Here is a 17,174-nt window from a genome sequence, read left to right on the forward strand (position 1 = left end):
GGTTTAATGTAGCAACCGCAGGGACGACAAAATGAGAGCATGCGTGAAAGAAAGGGTTAGAAACAAAAAAAAGCCTCGGGGACACGGTGTGAACTGACTCACCCGTAACCATGGTAGCACTTGGCAACAGAAAAGAGGAATCATTTTTGATTGGATGTAAACACTGAGACATGCCACTGGGCAGCTGGGATGAAGATTTCTTGCACACATCTGCTCAAACTCGTATCCCATGATGCACCAGTTTGTTGGTTTTAGGTTAGAGATAGTTAAGATTAACGAATAGGTTAGAGGTTGTAAGATATTCATATGTATTACGGGTTACATTCAGATAAGGATCTGCTGTGGTTAAGGTCAGAATACTATTATGAGGTAAAGCCATTCATCATGGTTTAGTCACCAGAGAATGTCAGCCGGGTCACATGACCTGGATCATTCAGGCGGGAAGGCGTACAGGAAGACTCGGTGAGACTGACCAAGCCTGTCATGTGAATCGTACACTTTATTTGTGTATTTAACGTCTTTTCTATTCCAACGTATTTTCTTTGTTTGTGTCGGATATGGGCGTCTCCCAGTGACTCACCAGGAATGAAGAAGTTGGTCCTAACTGAATCATACTTTCCCTCCGGAAGGGAGCTTGACTTGACAAAAAATACACATTCCTAAACAAAAAAAAGTGACTTGTGTTTCTTGTGTGTTTCTTGTGTGTTGCTTTAACATATTCATTGCACGGAAAAAAAAAGAACAAAACGTACACGTACAAACAAAAATGAAGAATAAACAAACTTAAATAAGGCTGTTCTACAGTGGATGTTTTGGAGAGTTATTTTAGTTTATTCCCTTTCGGTCGTAAACGTAACCATGCACGGACTCGCGTACACGTGACCATGCACGCATCCCCACCTCCGTCCACCACGATACCGACCTTGGTTACCGTGGCAACGCTGAAGCGACAACGACGGACAGTTTAAGCCGAGCGTGCGGCGATGTCAACACGGGGCCGGCGGTCTCGCGGCCGCAGTTAAAGCTCCCCAGATCCTTATAGACGCTCACGCTGTCGCTGGGAGATGGGTTGAGCAAGAGGCGGCGAGACAGAGCCACGACCACAGACGGAGAGCTTAACCGTTGAGTAAAAACACAGTTGGAACCACCCGGCTGGGTGGGGCTGACGCCATGGGTGTATCATGACATCTGTTTTTTTCGGCCACGCAGCTCACCAGGGCAGACGGGAGCGGAAGTGACGTTTTTTTGTTGCTTTTCTATATCCATGGTTACCAGTGCTGGGGTGATGGTGACCCATTAGTGCCTGCACAATAGTAGGAAAACGAACAACAGCATGCTCATTACTCATGGATGTATTTAAAGATCTTGTGGTCAGCAAGCTGGCGCGTGCTTGTTAGTCGGTATGAGAAGGAGCACTATTTACTACACGACTATACTAACTAGTGCAGGTGACCGTGCTAGGGAGGTATATTTACCTAGGCTAGGATGTTTTGGGATGGAAAGATATGAATGTTGATGGGTTACCCCTTCTGTCCCTAATTGTACGAGTCAAAACACCAACCTTATTGGTTAAAGGGTCTGTAGATAAGACCTGAGTGTTGGAAAGAGGGAGAGCAGAAGAGTGAATAAATAACCCCAAAAAAACATGCCCTCCCCCTGCTCCCCACGCCCCGTTTCTGTGCCATTGACAGGTGTTTCATTTCACACACCTGTGATTGACGTTCAAGATTGATCCATCCTGTCCCTCAAAGTGATGCTGATGAATGAGCCTGGGGTGCTGTTAAATCGAAGTCGGCTTTTACAGAGGAAGGTGCGGTTGACTCCAAGCAGATATCCTCACAGCGCGTTTCACTCTTCTACAGCTGACGGATGCCTGTGCCATTTCCAACAAATAACTCAAATGATAGCTCTTAAATCTCACCTACAACACTCCACCACCGGATAGCCCTCCTGTTAAACATCCTAATTAAAGATTCTTCTGACAGGCAGCCTTGCTGACACCTCTTACTTTCGACACTGTACTTGTCCTTTGTGTGTTTGTTTTTGCTGTGTTCTAGCGCTACCCATCTACATAGGAGTACAGCATTAGCAGCGCCAGGTCACTGTCCTCAGTAAGTAGGCTAACCCAACACCTGTTTAGCATAAGCTGACGCAACTCTTCAAAGCAATCCAAGCGTTTTACATACGGTAGCTTGAAGCGGTATTGCATGCAGCCCGAAGAGTTTTGTATGATGTTTACCGCTGCTTGTCAACTTGAAGCCGTCCAACGTGACCTGAAGGTCATGAACAGGTCTATCCGTAGGCTTTTCTGAACTTCAACAACTCTCTACCTGGCCGAACTGATGGTACTGCAAACATTGTGTGTGAAAAGCAAGGTGGGCATGATATATTTTTATAGCAGATTTCCCCGTCTCCATGGAGATCCAACTGGTCTTAACTAATAATAATGGAACGTTCAATGACCAAACCGGTTTCGGCTGCTTCTTTAGCAGTATGCTGTTTGCCGTACGGAGCTCTTGAAGCAGTGATGAAAACAGAGTGGATCTCTGGAGCTCAGTGTGACAAAGAGCTTATTGTTGGGGCGTCAGAAGTCCATACAGACCTGTGATTGGCTGATCACAGGTTCAGAGATCTGTACCCGACAGGCCCCTCTCATGGCCTGGGGTACGTTCAGGGTGGGGTCGACGTGCTGGACTGAGAGGCAGCTATGTAGGACATTAGAGGAATGAGAAAATGTAACTGGTATATGTTTGCGTTCTCCTCCACCACACCCCTCTGTTCTTTTAACTTAAGTCCTCTGGTGGATTGCCTTGAAGCGGCTGTGGGCGAGGGAGCACCACAGGGCTTACGAAACCAGCACTCGCTCACCTCACCTGTAAGGTGTAGCCGTTACACCTGAGAATGAATCGGGTCCGACCGCATTTTCTACTTCTCTATCTCTCTTGGTCTCTTTCTATGTCTTCGTCTCTCTCTCTCTCTCTCTCTCTCTCTCTCTCTCTCTCTCTCTCTCTCTCTCTCTCTCTCTCTCTCTCTCTCTCTCTCTCTCTCTCTTTCTGGGTGTGTCTGAATCATAATTCAAATCTAGTTTTAAGGGGGGATTTAGCATGCTAGCAATACGAAAGGACTTAGCACGCTAGCAAACAAAAGGAAGCATTTAGCATTCACAATACATGAAGGCATTTAGCACACTATCACTAGGTACAGAAAAAACACTTGGAACGCTTGCATACACAAGGAGACTAGACCAATACAGAACATACCACTAGAGAACAGACCACTACAGACCAGACCACTATAGACCAGACCGCTATAGACCAGACCGCTAAAGACCAGACCAATACAGAACGGACCATTATCAGACCACCAAAGACAAGACCAATACAGAACGGACCATTAGAGACCAGACCACTAAAGACCAGACCACTATTAGACCAGACCACTACAGAACGGACCATTAGGGACCAGACCAATACAGACAAGACCACTACAGGGCAGACCACTACAGACCAAACCACTGCAGAACAGACCACTAGACCAAATAACACTCAGACCCAGAGTAGAGCACCAATGGGGTTAAGGTAACAGTCGGTAAACCCAGAGACATGTATACATACACGCCGTACTGACTGCTTCAACCCATTACTGCCAACGTCACCGCCTGGTTGGAGAGTCTGTGTAGACAAACACAAGTAAAGTGGATAGAACGCACTATAACGTTTTTTTCTCAACAGATTTCAATGAGTCATTGACGTGCGTTCCAAGGGATAATGCAGTGTCGATGTATGTATGTTGTTGGAAAGCCAGTTGCGAATCAATCAATCCAACCTACACACATCTGATCCTGGGAGGGGCAACCAGGCCAGAGGTGGCAAGCCCAAAAAACAGGAACTGATCCGTCATTGCTTGTCCTAGCATGTTAGCAGTATTTAGACTGTTAGCATTATACTATCATGTCAGAGCTGTTGTATTAACACCATTCTAGTCTGTTAGCACCGAACCAGCCTGTTAGCATCATTTCAGTTATCCTCATAATATTCAGCTAGCACTATCCTAGCTTCTTAGCACTGCCCTAATCTGTTAGCACCACCCTAGTCTGTTAACACCAAATTAGCCTGTTAGCACTGCATTAGTCTGTTAGCACCGACCTATTCTATTAGCAACATTATCCCTGTACTATTCTGTTTGCAACACCTTGGTCTATTAGCTACACCCTCGTCTGTTAGCACAATACTAGCCGTCAGCACCACCCAGGACTGTAAGCAGTGTTAGCACACAACTAGTCTGTTAGCACAACCCTTGTATGTTAGCAACACCTTAATCCTAAAAGGAGCTGGAATTAAGTTTCTCTCCTCAACACACCTCTCTCGCTCTAAATCTGTCTCTCTGCCTGTCTCTACCCTCATCTCTCTACTTCTCTCCCTCTGTTGCCCCTCTCAAGCTATGACTTGCACTGCCCCCTCTCTCTCCCCTCAAAAAAAAACATTCCATCAACCTGAGAATGAGAGAGAGAGAGAGAGAGAGAGAGAGAGAGAGAGAGAGAGAGAGAGAGAGAGAGAGAGAGAGAGAGAGAGAGAGAGAGAGGGAGTGGGGAGGACATGATCTATTTTTAGAATTCTATATTTTATATAAACTTTTATGCATAAAAATTACAGTACTTTATTTTTCTGAATTTATACTCATTTGTAATACTTAGTTGTATTTTTAGTAGATAAAGGGCGGGAAAATGAGAGGGCGGAGACCAGGGGCCGTGTGCGCGTGTGTGTGTGTTTGTGTCTCAGTGGTGAGCATTATGTGGGTTGCAGGCAGTTGCCATGGCTGCATGTGTCGAATATTTTGTGGTTGTTGTGGGAGTTCCCGGGTCTGTTTCTCTCAAACACACACACACACACACACACAAACACAAACACACACACACACACAAGGGACTCAGTTACTCACACATGAGTAACTGTTTAAGTTGTGACAAAAACATGAAACGTAGCACTTCTAAAAAAAACACAAATGTGTTGAAACCGTTTAACCTTGGCGTATATCAACAGATGTGATATTTTTTTTGTAGTTTATTAAATACTTACAAAACATTTACATTCTGACTGTTAAACTTTTCTCAATATATTTATGTATTTTTGGTATTAATTATGAATCTTTGACGATGAAGGCAGACAGACAGAGAGGAAGACAATCAGGGAGAGAGAGAGACAGGTAGAGAGCCAGACAGAGAGGGAGCGCTAGAGAGAGGTTGGGGGCTTAATAATAGAGAACTGAGAGTAAAGAGGAAAGACGGAAAGAGTTATCAATGAAAAATGAAGGAGAGGGAGGAGGGGTGGGGGGGGGGGGGTTGGGGTGTGTGTTCATCCAACAGGGTGGGGCCGGTGGGCGGGGGGGAGGAAGCCATGAGTTGTGGAGCTCAAGAAACTCCAACTCCACTCCATTCGGTCCCGTGAAGCACAGCTGCTTACAACACCTCTTGCACCTCCTGCACCTCCTGCTCCTCGCACCCTTACAACAGTAAGTTTTACCTTCACTTTTATCCTCTGAAATACTTTTTTTTCTTCTGTTGAAACCGGTGTGCTGAGGAAGTTAGATTTGAACTAGTCCTCTGGAACGTATTCAGTGATAGATTCTGCGTTTTGTACGAGTCGTTATCAATCAGAGCTTACAGGAGACAATGTTCAGTTGTCAAAACAATCAATTCTACAATAATAATCAATGTTCTCTCCCGTGCAATCCCCCCCCACACACACACACACACACACACACACACACACACACTTCCAGTTGTGCTCAGGCCACTTTAAATGAGTTGAGGTGAAAGGCTTTGGTAAACCATGTTTGTTTTAATGTTCGGAGTCTGGCTCTAGAAAAGACGTGCTCCTCTCCCCTTGTTTAATAAACACTATGGGAATTTCCAACGCTCAGGTCCCCTGAGCAACGGACACGCCTTGTTTTGGGGGCGACCGGGGAGGAATGTCCTTTTTCTTGGGATTCAAAACTTCTCTGGCCCCTACCTGTCTGTCAGCCTGTCATTCTGTTTGTTTAGTTTAAAAACTCTCAGATTAGGACTCATCTCTGGTGCTGGTAGCCCTGCAAGGGGAAACATGCAGGGAGTTAAAATGTGCAAAGTGGGGGCATTGTACCAGAGTGTGTCCCTGTGTGCGTGCGTGTGTGTGTGTGCGTGTGTAGCGGCCCCGCCCTTTCTGCCACTCCTTTTCAAACGATACAGGAACCTATATGTCTAATGAGAGCACAGAACGCATTTAAGATTGGCACACATATGTATAGGAACACTGATGAAATCGAATGCTTAAAAGCGTGGAAAAACATGCTGCTCATCATGTCTAAAGTGTGATCAGACACTCAGTTTCACTTTTTAAAGTTTGGGTGTGGGCCAGATGGGTGAGGCGTGTGTGTGTGTGTGTGTGTTTTGTGCAGGGAGGAGAGAGATAGAGAGAAAGAGAGAAAGAAAGAGAGGAAACATTACAACAGTCTACTTGCCTCAGCATGTCTTTGAGCCTCCAATTAAATACACACCTTCTGTAACCTCTCTCTATTTCTCCCGCACACACATGCTCTCACACAAACACATACCCACACTCAAACACACACCCACACACAAACACACCTGTGATACCTGTAACCCCTCTATCTCTCACCCTATCTCTCCCACCCCCCCCCCCACACACACATTCACACACACCCTCTCTCTCTCCCCCTCTCTCTCTAAGCCACACCCTGAGCAAGTGCTTGTGGCAGTTTATCCGACGATATAAACTGAACGAACAAGTTTCTCTTGCTACACTACGTCATTCTCTCTCTCTCTCTCTCTCTCTCTCTCTCTCTCTCTCTCTCTCTCTCTCTCTCTCTCTCTCTCTCTCTCTCTCTCTCTCTCTCTCTCTCTCTCTCTCTCTCTCTCTCTCTCTCTCTCTCTCTCTCTCTCAGGTCACCATGTTAATCCTCTTGGCGGGCATCTTTGTTCTTCACATCATTGGCATCATCATGCTGCTGGTCGCCACCATCGACAATGTGAGTACAGATCGACGAATCAGCATTCATCCCTCCAAAAACACACACACACATTCAATTCAACATGCAACCGACACTTAGACACTAAAACATAACAACACAGACACAAGCCCCTGTGCCTGCTTATGTCTGTGTGTCTGGATGTCAGTTGGAACATCTAAAGCCAGCTTCCAGCTATGCGTGCACATACATGTGTAAGCATGGCATTCCAATGAGGTGAGCATCTTGCATACCTGCACATAGTGTTGGAAAGAAGCAGACATCTAGGGACACATTCCAATCATCAGCACCAACATGGGAAAAGTACACACAATATACATACAATATACATACACACTAGTACATTCATTCACACAATCCAAGCAACATGTCAATACATTCGGCATCGTAGACATCAGGGATCGAACCCAGAACCTCAAACACCTTAATCACTGGACTATTCTTCCATCCCCTATGCATTTTACAAACGCACACACACACACACACACACACACACACACACACACACACACACACACACACACACACACACACACACACACACACACACACACACACACACACCACATATTTAGCATACATAACATACACATATCAAGACACATACGTATTCAGCATACATGACATACACATACACAGATACATACATACCACACATACATACACCAGACAAAGCCATTCTTTCAGTGCATTTAAATGCACACAAAACCTGTTTTTAGGGGAAACGGATATAACCAGGTTTCCTAACTAAACACAAAAGGCTTGTAACATAACCCGGGTTCCTCACAATTAATAGTTGCCCTAGGTAACCCCATCCTAATCAAATATTTATTAATTTAGTGCATATGCCAAACATCTGATATTTACTCACACCCTGCTGGAAATACACACAATTTCTTCATGTTGGGTGCTTACAACTTATAGGTAGGCTAATACTCGTTCAATTTCCAGCAGGGTGTGAGTAAATATCGGATGTATATGTTGGCATATAAACTAAATTAATAAATATTTGATTAGGATGGGGTTACCTAGTGTAACTATTAATTGTGAGGAACCCGGGTTATGTTACAAGCCTTTTGTGTGATCATATGGAGCAACTTGATGGGCAAAAAGGCAGCATAGCGATCTTTTAAAAAACAATGATCTAAAATGTGCATGTTAATGAACTCATTGACACACACCCAAACAAACACACACACACACACACACACACACACTCACACACACACACACACACACACATTCACACACACACACACACACACACACACACACACACACACACACACACACACACACACACACACACACACACACACAAACTTAGGCCTGCTGGACTAACTCTTTTCTCTGTAGGCTTGGTGGGAGACGGACGTGATGTCCACAGATGTCTGGTTTCGCTGGGTAAAGATGGCTAACGGGCTCTGGAACCAAACTGACCTGCCTACAACCCACCCCTACCCTCAGGGTAAGTCCTAGCACACCACTTCCTCCACCCGAATGACCTCCACCCAAACCTCCAGGGATATTCCCCAGCCCTCAATATTTTGTGGCAGCTCAAAATGTCGCCCAAACCCGGGTCGCAACGGTCACACAATGGTTCTTAGCTTATAATACCAGTTATTCCAAAACACATACCAGCGGAAACATTATCCAATGTCCAGCCTTCGCTGATAAATGATTCCGCAACATTTAACACAAACTGTTGACAACCGTGCTAGAAAACTGTTACGCTACCAACTAAAACAAACGGGTACACCAGCTCTGTTCCTATCATGTTCCTCTTTGGACAAAGAGGCTTTTTATTTGCAAGAGAGCTTGTCAATTAAAAAAAGGGTGCGGCAAATGGGCGGTTGCCGCAGAACAACACATGACAGAGCTGAGAGTGCTGGGGTTACATGGTGAAGTGGTTTGTCAGGCTTTTGATAATAGTTTGTCAAAAACATATTTGAAAGTAGCTTTAAATAGTGATTGTGTCTTTAGTGGTCACATTATGACTATAAACTCTGGTGTAAAGTTTTGGTTCTAGAAGGTTTCCGTACCACTGCAGGAAATGTCTGAACAAGATGTTTGAACAATTAAACAATGATCTGAATGAGTCACGGTGGTGTTAGTTGGGCTAGTCCACATCATAACTGTAGCGAAGTATAACACATGTCTCTCTCTGGCGCCCCCTGCAGAGTACCTCCAGGCAGTTCAGGCCAGCTCGGTGCTCGCATGTATCTTCTCCATCATTTCCATCCTGGTGTTCTTGGCCCAGCTCTTCACCCTAACCAAGGGCAAGAGGTTCACCCTCTCTGGCATCTTCCAGCTGCTTGCCGGTGAGTTGTCTCTATTTTTCAATAATTCTGCCTAGCAAGTCTGCCAGGCATCTCCATAGGACTAATGAACTTATCACCAAAACCATGATGCTATAGATGTCTGCAACTTGAATTTCCTCTTCTTCAGCTGGCTTTCTCTCACTCTTTTGTTCTCCTCCATCTCTCAATCGCCTCTCTCTCTCTCTCTCTCTCTCTCTCTCTCTCTCTCTCTCTCTCTCTCTCTCTCTCTCTCTCTCTCTCTCTCTCTCTCTCTCTCTCTCTCTCTCTCTCTCTCTCTCTCTCTCTCTCTCTCTCTCTCTCTTCTCTCCTGGTCACTATTAACATTCTCTCTCTCTCTCTCTCTCTCTCCCCCAGCTCTTTCCATCATGATTGCAGCAGCCATCTACACTGACCGCTTCCACCTGAAAGAGTACACCGGCTGGTACGGCCATTGCTACATCCTGGCCTGGATCTCCTTCAGCATCACCTTCATCTCCTCCATCATATACTTCGTCTTACGCAAGAAGACGGCGTGAGAGACACATGAGCCCCATGGCCCGGCCGCAGTAACCCTGTTGATTTAGACAGACACCATGGCCAGCCCTTTAATACCATAGGTCAGTCTACTGGAATCAGCTGCCCTAGGTCCTTCAACAGGCACAGTGTCTCTGGAATACGCTACGTTTTTGATTCAGTTGGCTGGGAAAAAAGAGCAGTCTTCCGATAATAAGTGTAGAACCCTTGGTATAATATTCTATATAAAGAGTTTTCAGTGGTTGAGATCCAACAGGCAAACTCAATCAATCACAGAGTGGTATTCCAGGTGTGCAGATGCAGATCCCCACTCTCAAAATATCTCGGGTGTCGTCGTTGTTGACGGACCCGAAATGTTCTGAGATCCAGCGTCACGTGACTCAAACACACACCCGATGGCATTGTAGACTGGTATCTCGTGTGTGTTTGATTGTTTGTTTGTTTGTTTGTTTGTTTGTTTGTATATTTAGCTGTGGGTACGAGTGTGCGGGATTTTAAAAGGGGAGAGTTTATTTTGAGTTTGTTGTAGCTAGTTCTTCACGTGATTATTGTATATAAGCGCTCTGATCCTACTTCATGCCACGTGTCTCTATTCTTATGGTCTGATCAACCCGAACGCTCAGTTCATCAAACGACCCCCAGGAATGACCAATAAACTCAAATCGATCATTGATTATCATCCATCAAACAATTCAGTACCGTGCCGTGTAGGAACACACGTCGGCTAACTGGTATGACATTTCGATTGAGATGACCCATGACAGGAAGTACGGATTAAGGTTATTTAGATGGAATGCCCGAAAAACTTTAAAAACCTTTTAAGGATTTTAAATTGTTTAAAATGTTTTAACACTTTCTGAGCCTGGTGGATTGTAGAATATGGAAATATATTTGCCAACAACATCATAACCTCTGTTTACTGGACTTCAAATGAATAATGATGAAATATAAATTCATCATTAAGATTCAATAATAATGTTTATCAGTAGACTAATATCCACTGGATAAAAGAACGATAGAAACCACTCAATTTGTGTAAATATATTTCCCATAATATTCTATGTGTAAATCCTTTATTTTTGTTATCATTATTTTCTCATGAATGTAAAGGTGATCATTTCTAATACAGTAAAACTTCCCAAAAACATCCTCGTTTCCTCTCTCTTGTTGTAAGACTGGTACCATGATGCTAATAGCAGTCGGATGCTAAAGCCATCAGCGAGCAGCAGCGACATGAAGAGCTGCTCTGAGCATGCTCAGTGTAGACATGTCTGACACAGTAGCCTACTTGAGGCCAGAATTTTTCCACACATATACCAAAACAACTTAAATGTGGTTTTAGAAAACAACATTGTCTGCCAATCCCAAGACAGACGATAGTCATGAGGGAAGCTTAGCTGCTTTTCGGTTATCGGCAATGTCAATGGTTATCGGCAATGTCAACAATAGAATAGTACATTTTAGCAAATGCTTAAGCGTTTGAACTATGTCACTATGATACTTAAAGGTTGTATCAGTGATGTTGGGCGATGTCACTTCTGTTGGTATTTGAAGCAAGATCCCAAACAAACAGCCAGCTCGCCCCTCCCTTCCGCGTTTCGTGCATCCAGTAAAAACTGTCATGAACGCAGCGCAAAACCCCAAAACACCCACCCCTTTTGGTACGCGTCTCTGTAGGCTGCCTACAGAGACGCGTTTTTTTGACTTCCTGCTTATGGGGCGGGCAGATACGAGGGAAGATCTGATGAATGAATGTGATAATTCATGTCTCGGTCTAGAAATGCTGATACAACCTTTAAAGGAAAACAAAAAGGATAAACTAAGGGATATTTATATGTTTGTTTTTTTAATGGGTCCTTTTGTCGTTTTGCCAACTAAGGACTTGCATATTTAGTCATTGTGATGACTTCATAGTAAATAAATTACATATTATTTTGAATAAAAATTAATTAGATTCCTCATAATTAGAACACATTTGAAGATTGAAGATGCAATTATGACATTTATCCTGCGACCACTTCCTGTACGTCCACATTGATTGTGTGTACATGACCTGCTGGCTTCAACCAGCAGGGAGAGAGGTAGGTGGGGTAGATGGGGGTGTGGCTTCATCTATGAAGGCGTGGACTCTGAGATGGAGGCGTGGCCTCAGCGCAGCATGTCGTCGTCCTCGCCCGGCGATCTCCGCAGCGACTCTGGTCGGCCCGGTCGGGGGGAGTCGCCGGGAGACGGGGGGGGGAGGCGTGAGAGGGGGGAGAGGGGCGTGGCATGGGCGGGGGGGATGGCGGCCGGGGAACTTGGGGAGGGGGAGGGACTTGGTGAGGATGGGGGTTGGGGAGGCAAGCCGAGTGGGTGAGGTGGGGGGAGGGAGGGGGGGAGGGAGGGGGGGAGGGGGAGGCGGAGTGCTGGGGGTCGTAGTAGGGCGAGAGGTGGGAGAGGGGAGGGGGGGAGTCGGGGTAGGGCACGGTGTAGTCCGAGGCGGAGGGGTAGCGGCGGGCCGCCATCAGGACCTTCTTGGTGTAGCTGTTGAGGGTGGAGACCCCCGCAGCCATGCACAGCGTGAAGCCCACCCAGGCCACACTGGAGGAGACACACACACACACACACACACACACACAAAAAGAATGCATATAATAAATACAAACCTACACACACAGTACATACACACACATAATACATTAAAGCAGTGTACAACTGATATGGAAGTGGGAATTATTTCTTGACACACTAGACCTCTAGACCTTTCTGAATTACTAATAAAGCCAGAAAGTTATCACACTGTGTGTGTGTGTGTGTGTGCATGTGTGCATGTATGTATGTATGTATGTATGTGTGTGTGTGTGTGTGTGTGTGTGTGTGTGTGTGTGTGTGTGTGTGTGCGTGTGTGTGTGTGTGTCTGTGTGTGTGTCTGTGTGTGTGTCTGTGTGTCTGTGTGTGTGTGTGTGTGTGTGTGTGTGTCTCACTAAAAGGCCCAGGAGTATCCGTAGCTGTGTGGTTTAAAGTCTTCTGGTCCCATGGAGACGGTGGTCTGGAACACCTGCATGAACATCATGTGGGCCACCATACCTATCAGACCTGCACACGTACACAAAAAACAAGAGTAGACACATACACACACACACACAGACATGCCGCACGTGCGGCAGAAAAAAAAACATTGTGCAAATATTTATAACATACACATAGATAGTATAACATACAAATTATCTATTATTTTAATAAAGCTACGGAGGGCGGGGCTACAGTCAGGAGTAGGGTTGGGGCTTGGGCCCATACTGAGGGTGGGGCCGACTCAAGGGGAGGAGCCAGGGCTAGGGGGTGGAGCTAGGCGTGAAGTGAAGGTGTTCCACGTCAGCTCACCTGCCAGGACGGTGAAGATGGCGGCGAAGGCGTTGAACAACTGTCCCCAGCGGCGGCCGGCTGGGGAGCACGCCCCCACGCACAGCTGGAGGCACAGGAGCAGGCAGCTCAAGCACAGCAGCCCCATGTACATGAGCTCCATGGTGACCGACAGCCACATCATGGCTGAGGACCAATCAGAGACAGACAGAGAGACAGCGGGACAGAGAGAGACAGACAGACAGAGAGAAAGACAGAGAGAGACCATTAGGAGAGAGGAACAGGTGTTTAGACTAGGGCCCGACCGATATCGATTTTTGAGTGCCGATGCCGATGCCGATTATTTTCGGAGAAAAATTACGATTACATCGGCCGATTAAAAACAAAACAAAAAAAGCATATAAAACGTCGTTTTTGATACCTTAAATATACTTTAAACACTTTTGACGAATATGTGAATTGAATGCAGAACCTTTGAGTGTTTTAGAATACATTTACAGTAAAAAATTAGTGTAATGTAAAATGTAAAATAAATAACTAACTACCAATGTGCTGCGCTCGTGAGCAGTGACTAACACGTGCGTGCTGAGCAGTATGGTCTCACCGTTAGAGTCTACAGTATAACAAATTAACATGGCCTAGGACCTAAAGAAAAACAGGCACAACATGCTCAAACAACGCGTCTTGTGTACATTGGTGAGGTGAGCGCGCAGCTTAAGCGAGCGTGCTTTCATGTTGTACGGTAAAATTCAATCTCCTCTTTTTTAACTCCAGCTTAAGTTGTTAGTTAGCAAGGCGAGTAGGGGCGCAATCTGCAGGATACTAAGCGCAATAACATTTCAAAAAATAAAAATAAATAAAAAATCTGTTGTAATCGGCGTCATTTTGGCAGATGTTGATTATTTTCAAAAAGACTATAATCGGCCGATTAAATCGGCAGGCCGATGAATCGGTCGGGCCCTAGTTTAGACCACTGAAAGAGGAGGATGCATCGTCGACCAATGAGAGAGACAGGTGTTATGACCATGAGAAGGATGGATGTATAGACCAATGAGAGTGAGAGACAGTTGTTTTAGACCAATGCTAGAGATGGATGTATAGACCAATGAGAGTGTGAGACAGGTGTTTAGACCAATGCTAGAGATGGATGTATAGACCAATGAGAGTGAGAGACAGGTGTTTAGACCAATGATAGAGATGGATGTATAGACCAATGAGAGTGAGAGACAGGTTTTTAGACCAATGATAGAGATGGATGTCTAGACCAATGAGAGTGAGAGACAGGTGTTTAGACCAATGATAGAGATGGATGTATAGACCAATGAGAGTGAGAGACAGGTGTTTAGACCAACGATAGAGAGACCAATGTTTAGACCAATGAGAGAGAGAGACAGGTGTTTAGAGTCTAAAGACATGTTTGGAGTCTAAACAGGCGTCACACTTAAACTGTCTGAACTTTAGACCAATGAGACAGACAGCCTTTTAGACCAACGAGAGGGAGAGATACAAGTGTTTAAAGCAACTGAGAGAGACAGGTGTATATACCAAGGGGAGAGACACACAAAAACACCCGACAGCACACACAAAACACTGCAGTATTGCAGTACTATTGTAGTCCTAAGTCAGGTTGACGTACCTTTCTCTGATTGAGGAGTCAGGGAGTGGAAGCTACGACACTTCTCCTCTGAAAGAGAACAGATGCTTGTTACCACAGAGACAGATATGTTTGGAGATGGCGAGGAGAGGAGATGAGGAGAATAATGGAATAGAGGGAAGAGGAGGGATAAGGAGGAGATGAGAAGAGATTGGATGAGGAGGAGAGGAGAGTAGATGGACATGAGGGGAACAACAACAACATTAAATAACATCAAATGTGTAATTGTGTTTACAGAAATTCTTCAAAGGTCTACCTGGAATATTATTATTTTCAGTACTGAGGTCAAAGTTCATGTATTAAATCTTGCATAAAGAAGAATGATTCATTCATTTTTTTTTGACAGTTGTTTAGGTTTCATTAATTCTTCAGCAGGTGTGGAATATAACTTTAATAAAATAGTATAAATTAGACCTTTAAATTTCAGAAAGCACCATTCTAAATCCTTAATTTTTAACGTCTTGCGATTTTCTAAATAATTGCGCAATGAGTAACTTTTGACCCGACCTTGTGTTTAGGATATCATTAATCTTCTCTCACACATAATCCCTTCACAGGTCCTGATGTTCACCGCAAAATCTCCACACGCACGCTAATCTCATGAGAGGTCAGCTCAGGCCAAACTCACCAAGTCCCACACACACACCTAAGAACTTTCAGTCCAACTGATGAAATAAATCACTACACACACACACACACACACACACACACACACACACACACACACACACACACACACACACACACACACACACACACACACACACACACACACAGCTTGATAAATCACATAATAATCAGAAGACTCAACCTATAATTTCTCAGACAAGAACCGGAATATTGTAGGATAGGCCTACATAATATCGGATTCTTGACTAGAAGTTTGTGAACATATCCTTTTACAAACATAGCATTATTATTATTATCTGTGTGCAGGGTAGGGGCGTGCAGGAATTCAGTGGGCTGTGGTGGCCCATGCCTCCCTGAAGTGACATAATCTGGCAGTTAATAGTATTTTAACCCGTCAATCTAAATGTAGACGACGAATATGTAGAAAAAAATGTATGTGTGGGGTGCTGTCCTCACCCCAGGCGTCCGTGTAGATGTTCTCCTGGCAGCAGTAGAAGATGCCCACGTGGAACTCTGGAAAGACGAAGCGGTCGTCCCCGGTGTCCCAGGAGAACAAGACGTCGGAGGCGTTGGCCATACCCGGGACGGGGACGCAGCGCCGCTGCCGGGAGAGCGAGCACAGCGGCTTGGGGACCTTCTGAACCCCCACGCACCAGTAGGACGAGGTCAGTGCCGCGCCGCCCAGGGCCAGCGACACCACCGTCTGGGCAAAGGACAGCCCCGGGGAGCGTATCCGCTGCAGGATCGTCATGCCGACCCGCGGGCTGTTCAGAGTTTCGGCTGGCTTATTGTTTTTGTATATCTTTTTTGCATTAGTTTGAGATTGTCAAATGTTACCGTGCCAAGCTAGAAAATGCAATAGATCTGCAATGTTTACGATTGCACACTATTCAAAATTCATATTTTACATTACACGTCTACTTAATGCAAAAAATGTTAAACATATTCTTGCTCTTTATTGATTATATCTTAATATATATATATATATATATATATATATATATATATATATATATATTAAAAAACAACCTGCATGATAATAAAGGGCTAATACTATTACACATTTTATAAAAATATGCTAGGCTACTCACATTTTCTAAGGTCTTTTTTTCCCTGTCTAGAGCGCGGGGGAGGTGAACGTGCGGTCTTCCATCACTGAAGAGATTGGTTCACTTTTCATCTGTAACTCTAATTTAGCTGGTCAGATTATACACACACCTTTTTAATCCGCCCATGCTCAATCCAAAACAACTCCATCTGTTCCAATTTATATCCACTACATCTGAGAAAGACCGATGGGAGAGAGACGGGTGTTTAGACCAATGAGAGAGAAAGGTGGTTGGACCAATGGAATAGACTCGTATATTGGCAGAATATATAATCATAGCTACACATTTTTAACAAATACTGGACACCTAAGTCACTTTTTTTATTCAACGATTTATATAGTGTCATTTACTGACAATAATGGTAAAGGACAATTAATTCCATGACCTAGTCCAAGGTTTGATTAACTCAAACCAATCCTTACCATTACAACATTGTACAATAGCATAAGATCACATTTTAATCGTATAAAAGAATTACCATTTTATTATATTTTAAGACTATTTTATAAATTTACATTTTGTGCTATTATTTTTATTCTTTTTAGAATTGCGCATCTTATTTTAGTTTTGTGCTTAGGCCACGTG

At 44.5% G+C, this 17,174-nt stretch overlaps 2 protein-coding genes across 2 annotated transcripts; one reads left to right on the forward strand and one right to left on the reverse strand.

Moving 5' to 3' along the window:
- Nucleotides 1-5,376: 5,376 nt before the first annotated feature.
- Nucleotides 5,377-11,004, forward strand: LOC115534634 (epithelial membrane protein 1). The gene is made up of 5 exons (XM_030345756.1): nt 5,377-5,508; nt 6,940-7,023; nt 8,380-8,491; nt 9,204-9,344; nt 9,699-11,004. The coding sequence occupies exons 2-5, from the start codon at nt 6,946-6,948 to the stop codon at nt 9,857-9,859; spliced, it is 492 nt and encodes a 163-aa protein (XP_030201616.1). The 5' UTR covers nt 5,377-5,508; nt 6,940-6,945; the 3' UTR covers nt 9,860-11,004.
- A 1,001-nt stretch (nt 11,005-12,005) lies between these two features.
- gsg1 (germ cell associated 1) lies at nt 12,006-16,236 on the reverse strand. The gene is made up of 6 exons (XM_030342671.1): nt 15,937-16,236; nt 14,833-14,880; nt 13,218-13,382; nt 12,821-12,932; nt 12,264-12,437; nt 12,006-12,153 (listed from the first exon to the last, which is right to left on the reverse strand). Exons 1-6 carry the CDS (start codon nt 16,229-16,231, stop codon nt 12,006-12,008), a joined length of 942 nt encoding a protein of 313 aa, XP_030198531.1. The 5' UTR covers nt 16,232-16,236.
- Nucleotides 16,237-17,174: the final 938 nt, after the last annotated feature.

Source organism: Gadus morhua, chromosome 2, assembly GCF_902167405.1.
Source record: "Gadus morhua chromosome 2, gadMor3.0, whole genome shotgun sequence".
Taxonomy (NCBI): Eukaryota; Metazoa; Chordata; class Actinopteri; order Gadiformes; family Gadidae; genus Gadus; species Gadus morhua.

Excerpts from the sequence above, each read along its gene's own strand:
- LOC115534634 (XM_030345756.1), top strand. The coding sequence starts at position 6,946 with ATGTTAATCCTCTTGGCGGGCATCTTTGTTCTTCACATCATTGGCATC. Across the intron at positions 7,024-8,379 it reads TGGTCGCCACCATCGACAAT|GCTTGGTGGGAGACGGACGT; the intron begins GTGAGTACAGAT and ends TTTTCTCTGTAG. Across the intron at positions 8,492-9,203 it reads AACCCACCCCTACCCTCAGG|AGTACCTCCAGGCAGTTCAG; the intron begins GTAAGTCCTAGC and ends CGCCCCCTGCAG.
- gsg1 (XM_030342671.1), bottom strand. The coding sequence starts at position 16,231 with ATGACGATCCTGCAGCGGATACGCTCCCCGGGGCTGTCCTTTGCCCAG. Across the intron at positions 14,881-15,936 it reads CATCTACACGGACGCCTGGG|AGGAGAAGTGTCGTAGCTTC; the intron begins GTGAGGACAGCA and ends GTTCTCTTTCAG. Across the intron at positions 12,154-12,263 it reads TCGCCCTACTACGACCCCCA|TTCCCCGGCCGCCATCCCCC; the intron begins GCACTCCGCCTC and ends CCCCTCCCCAAG.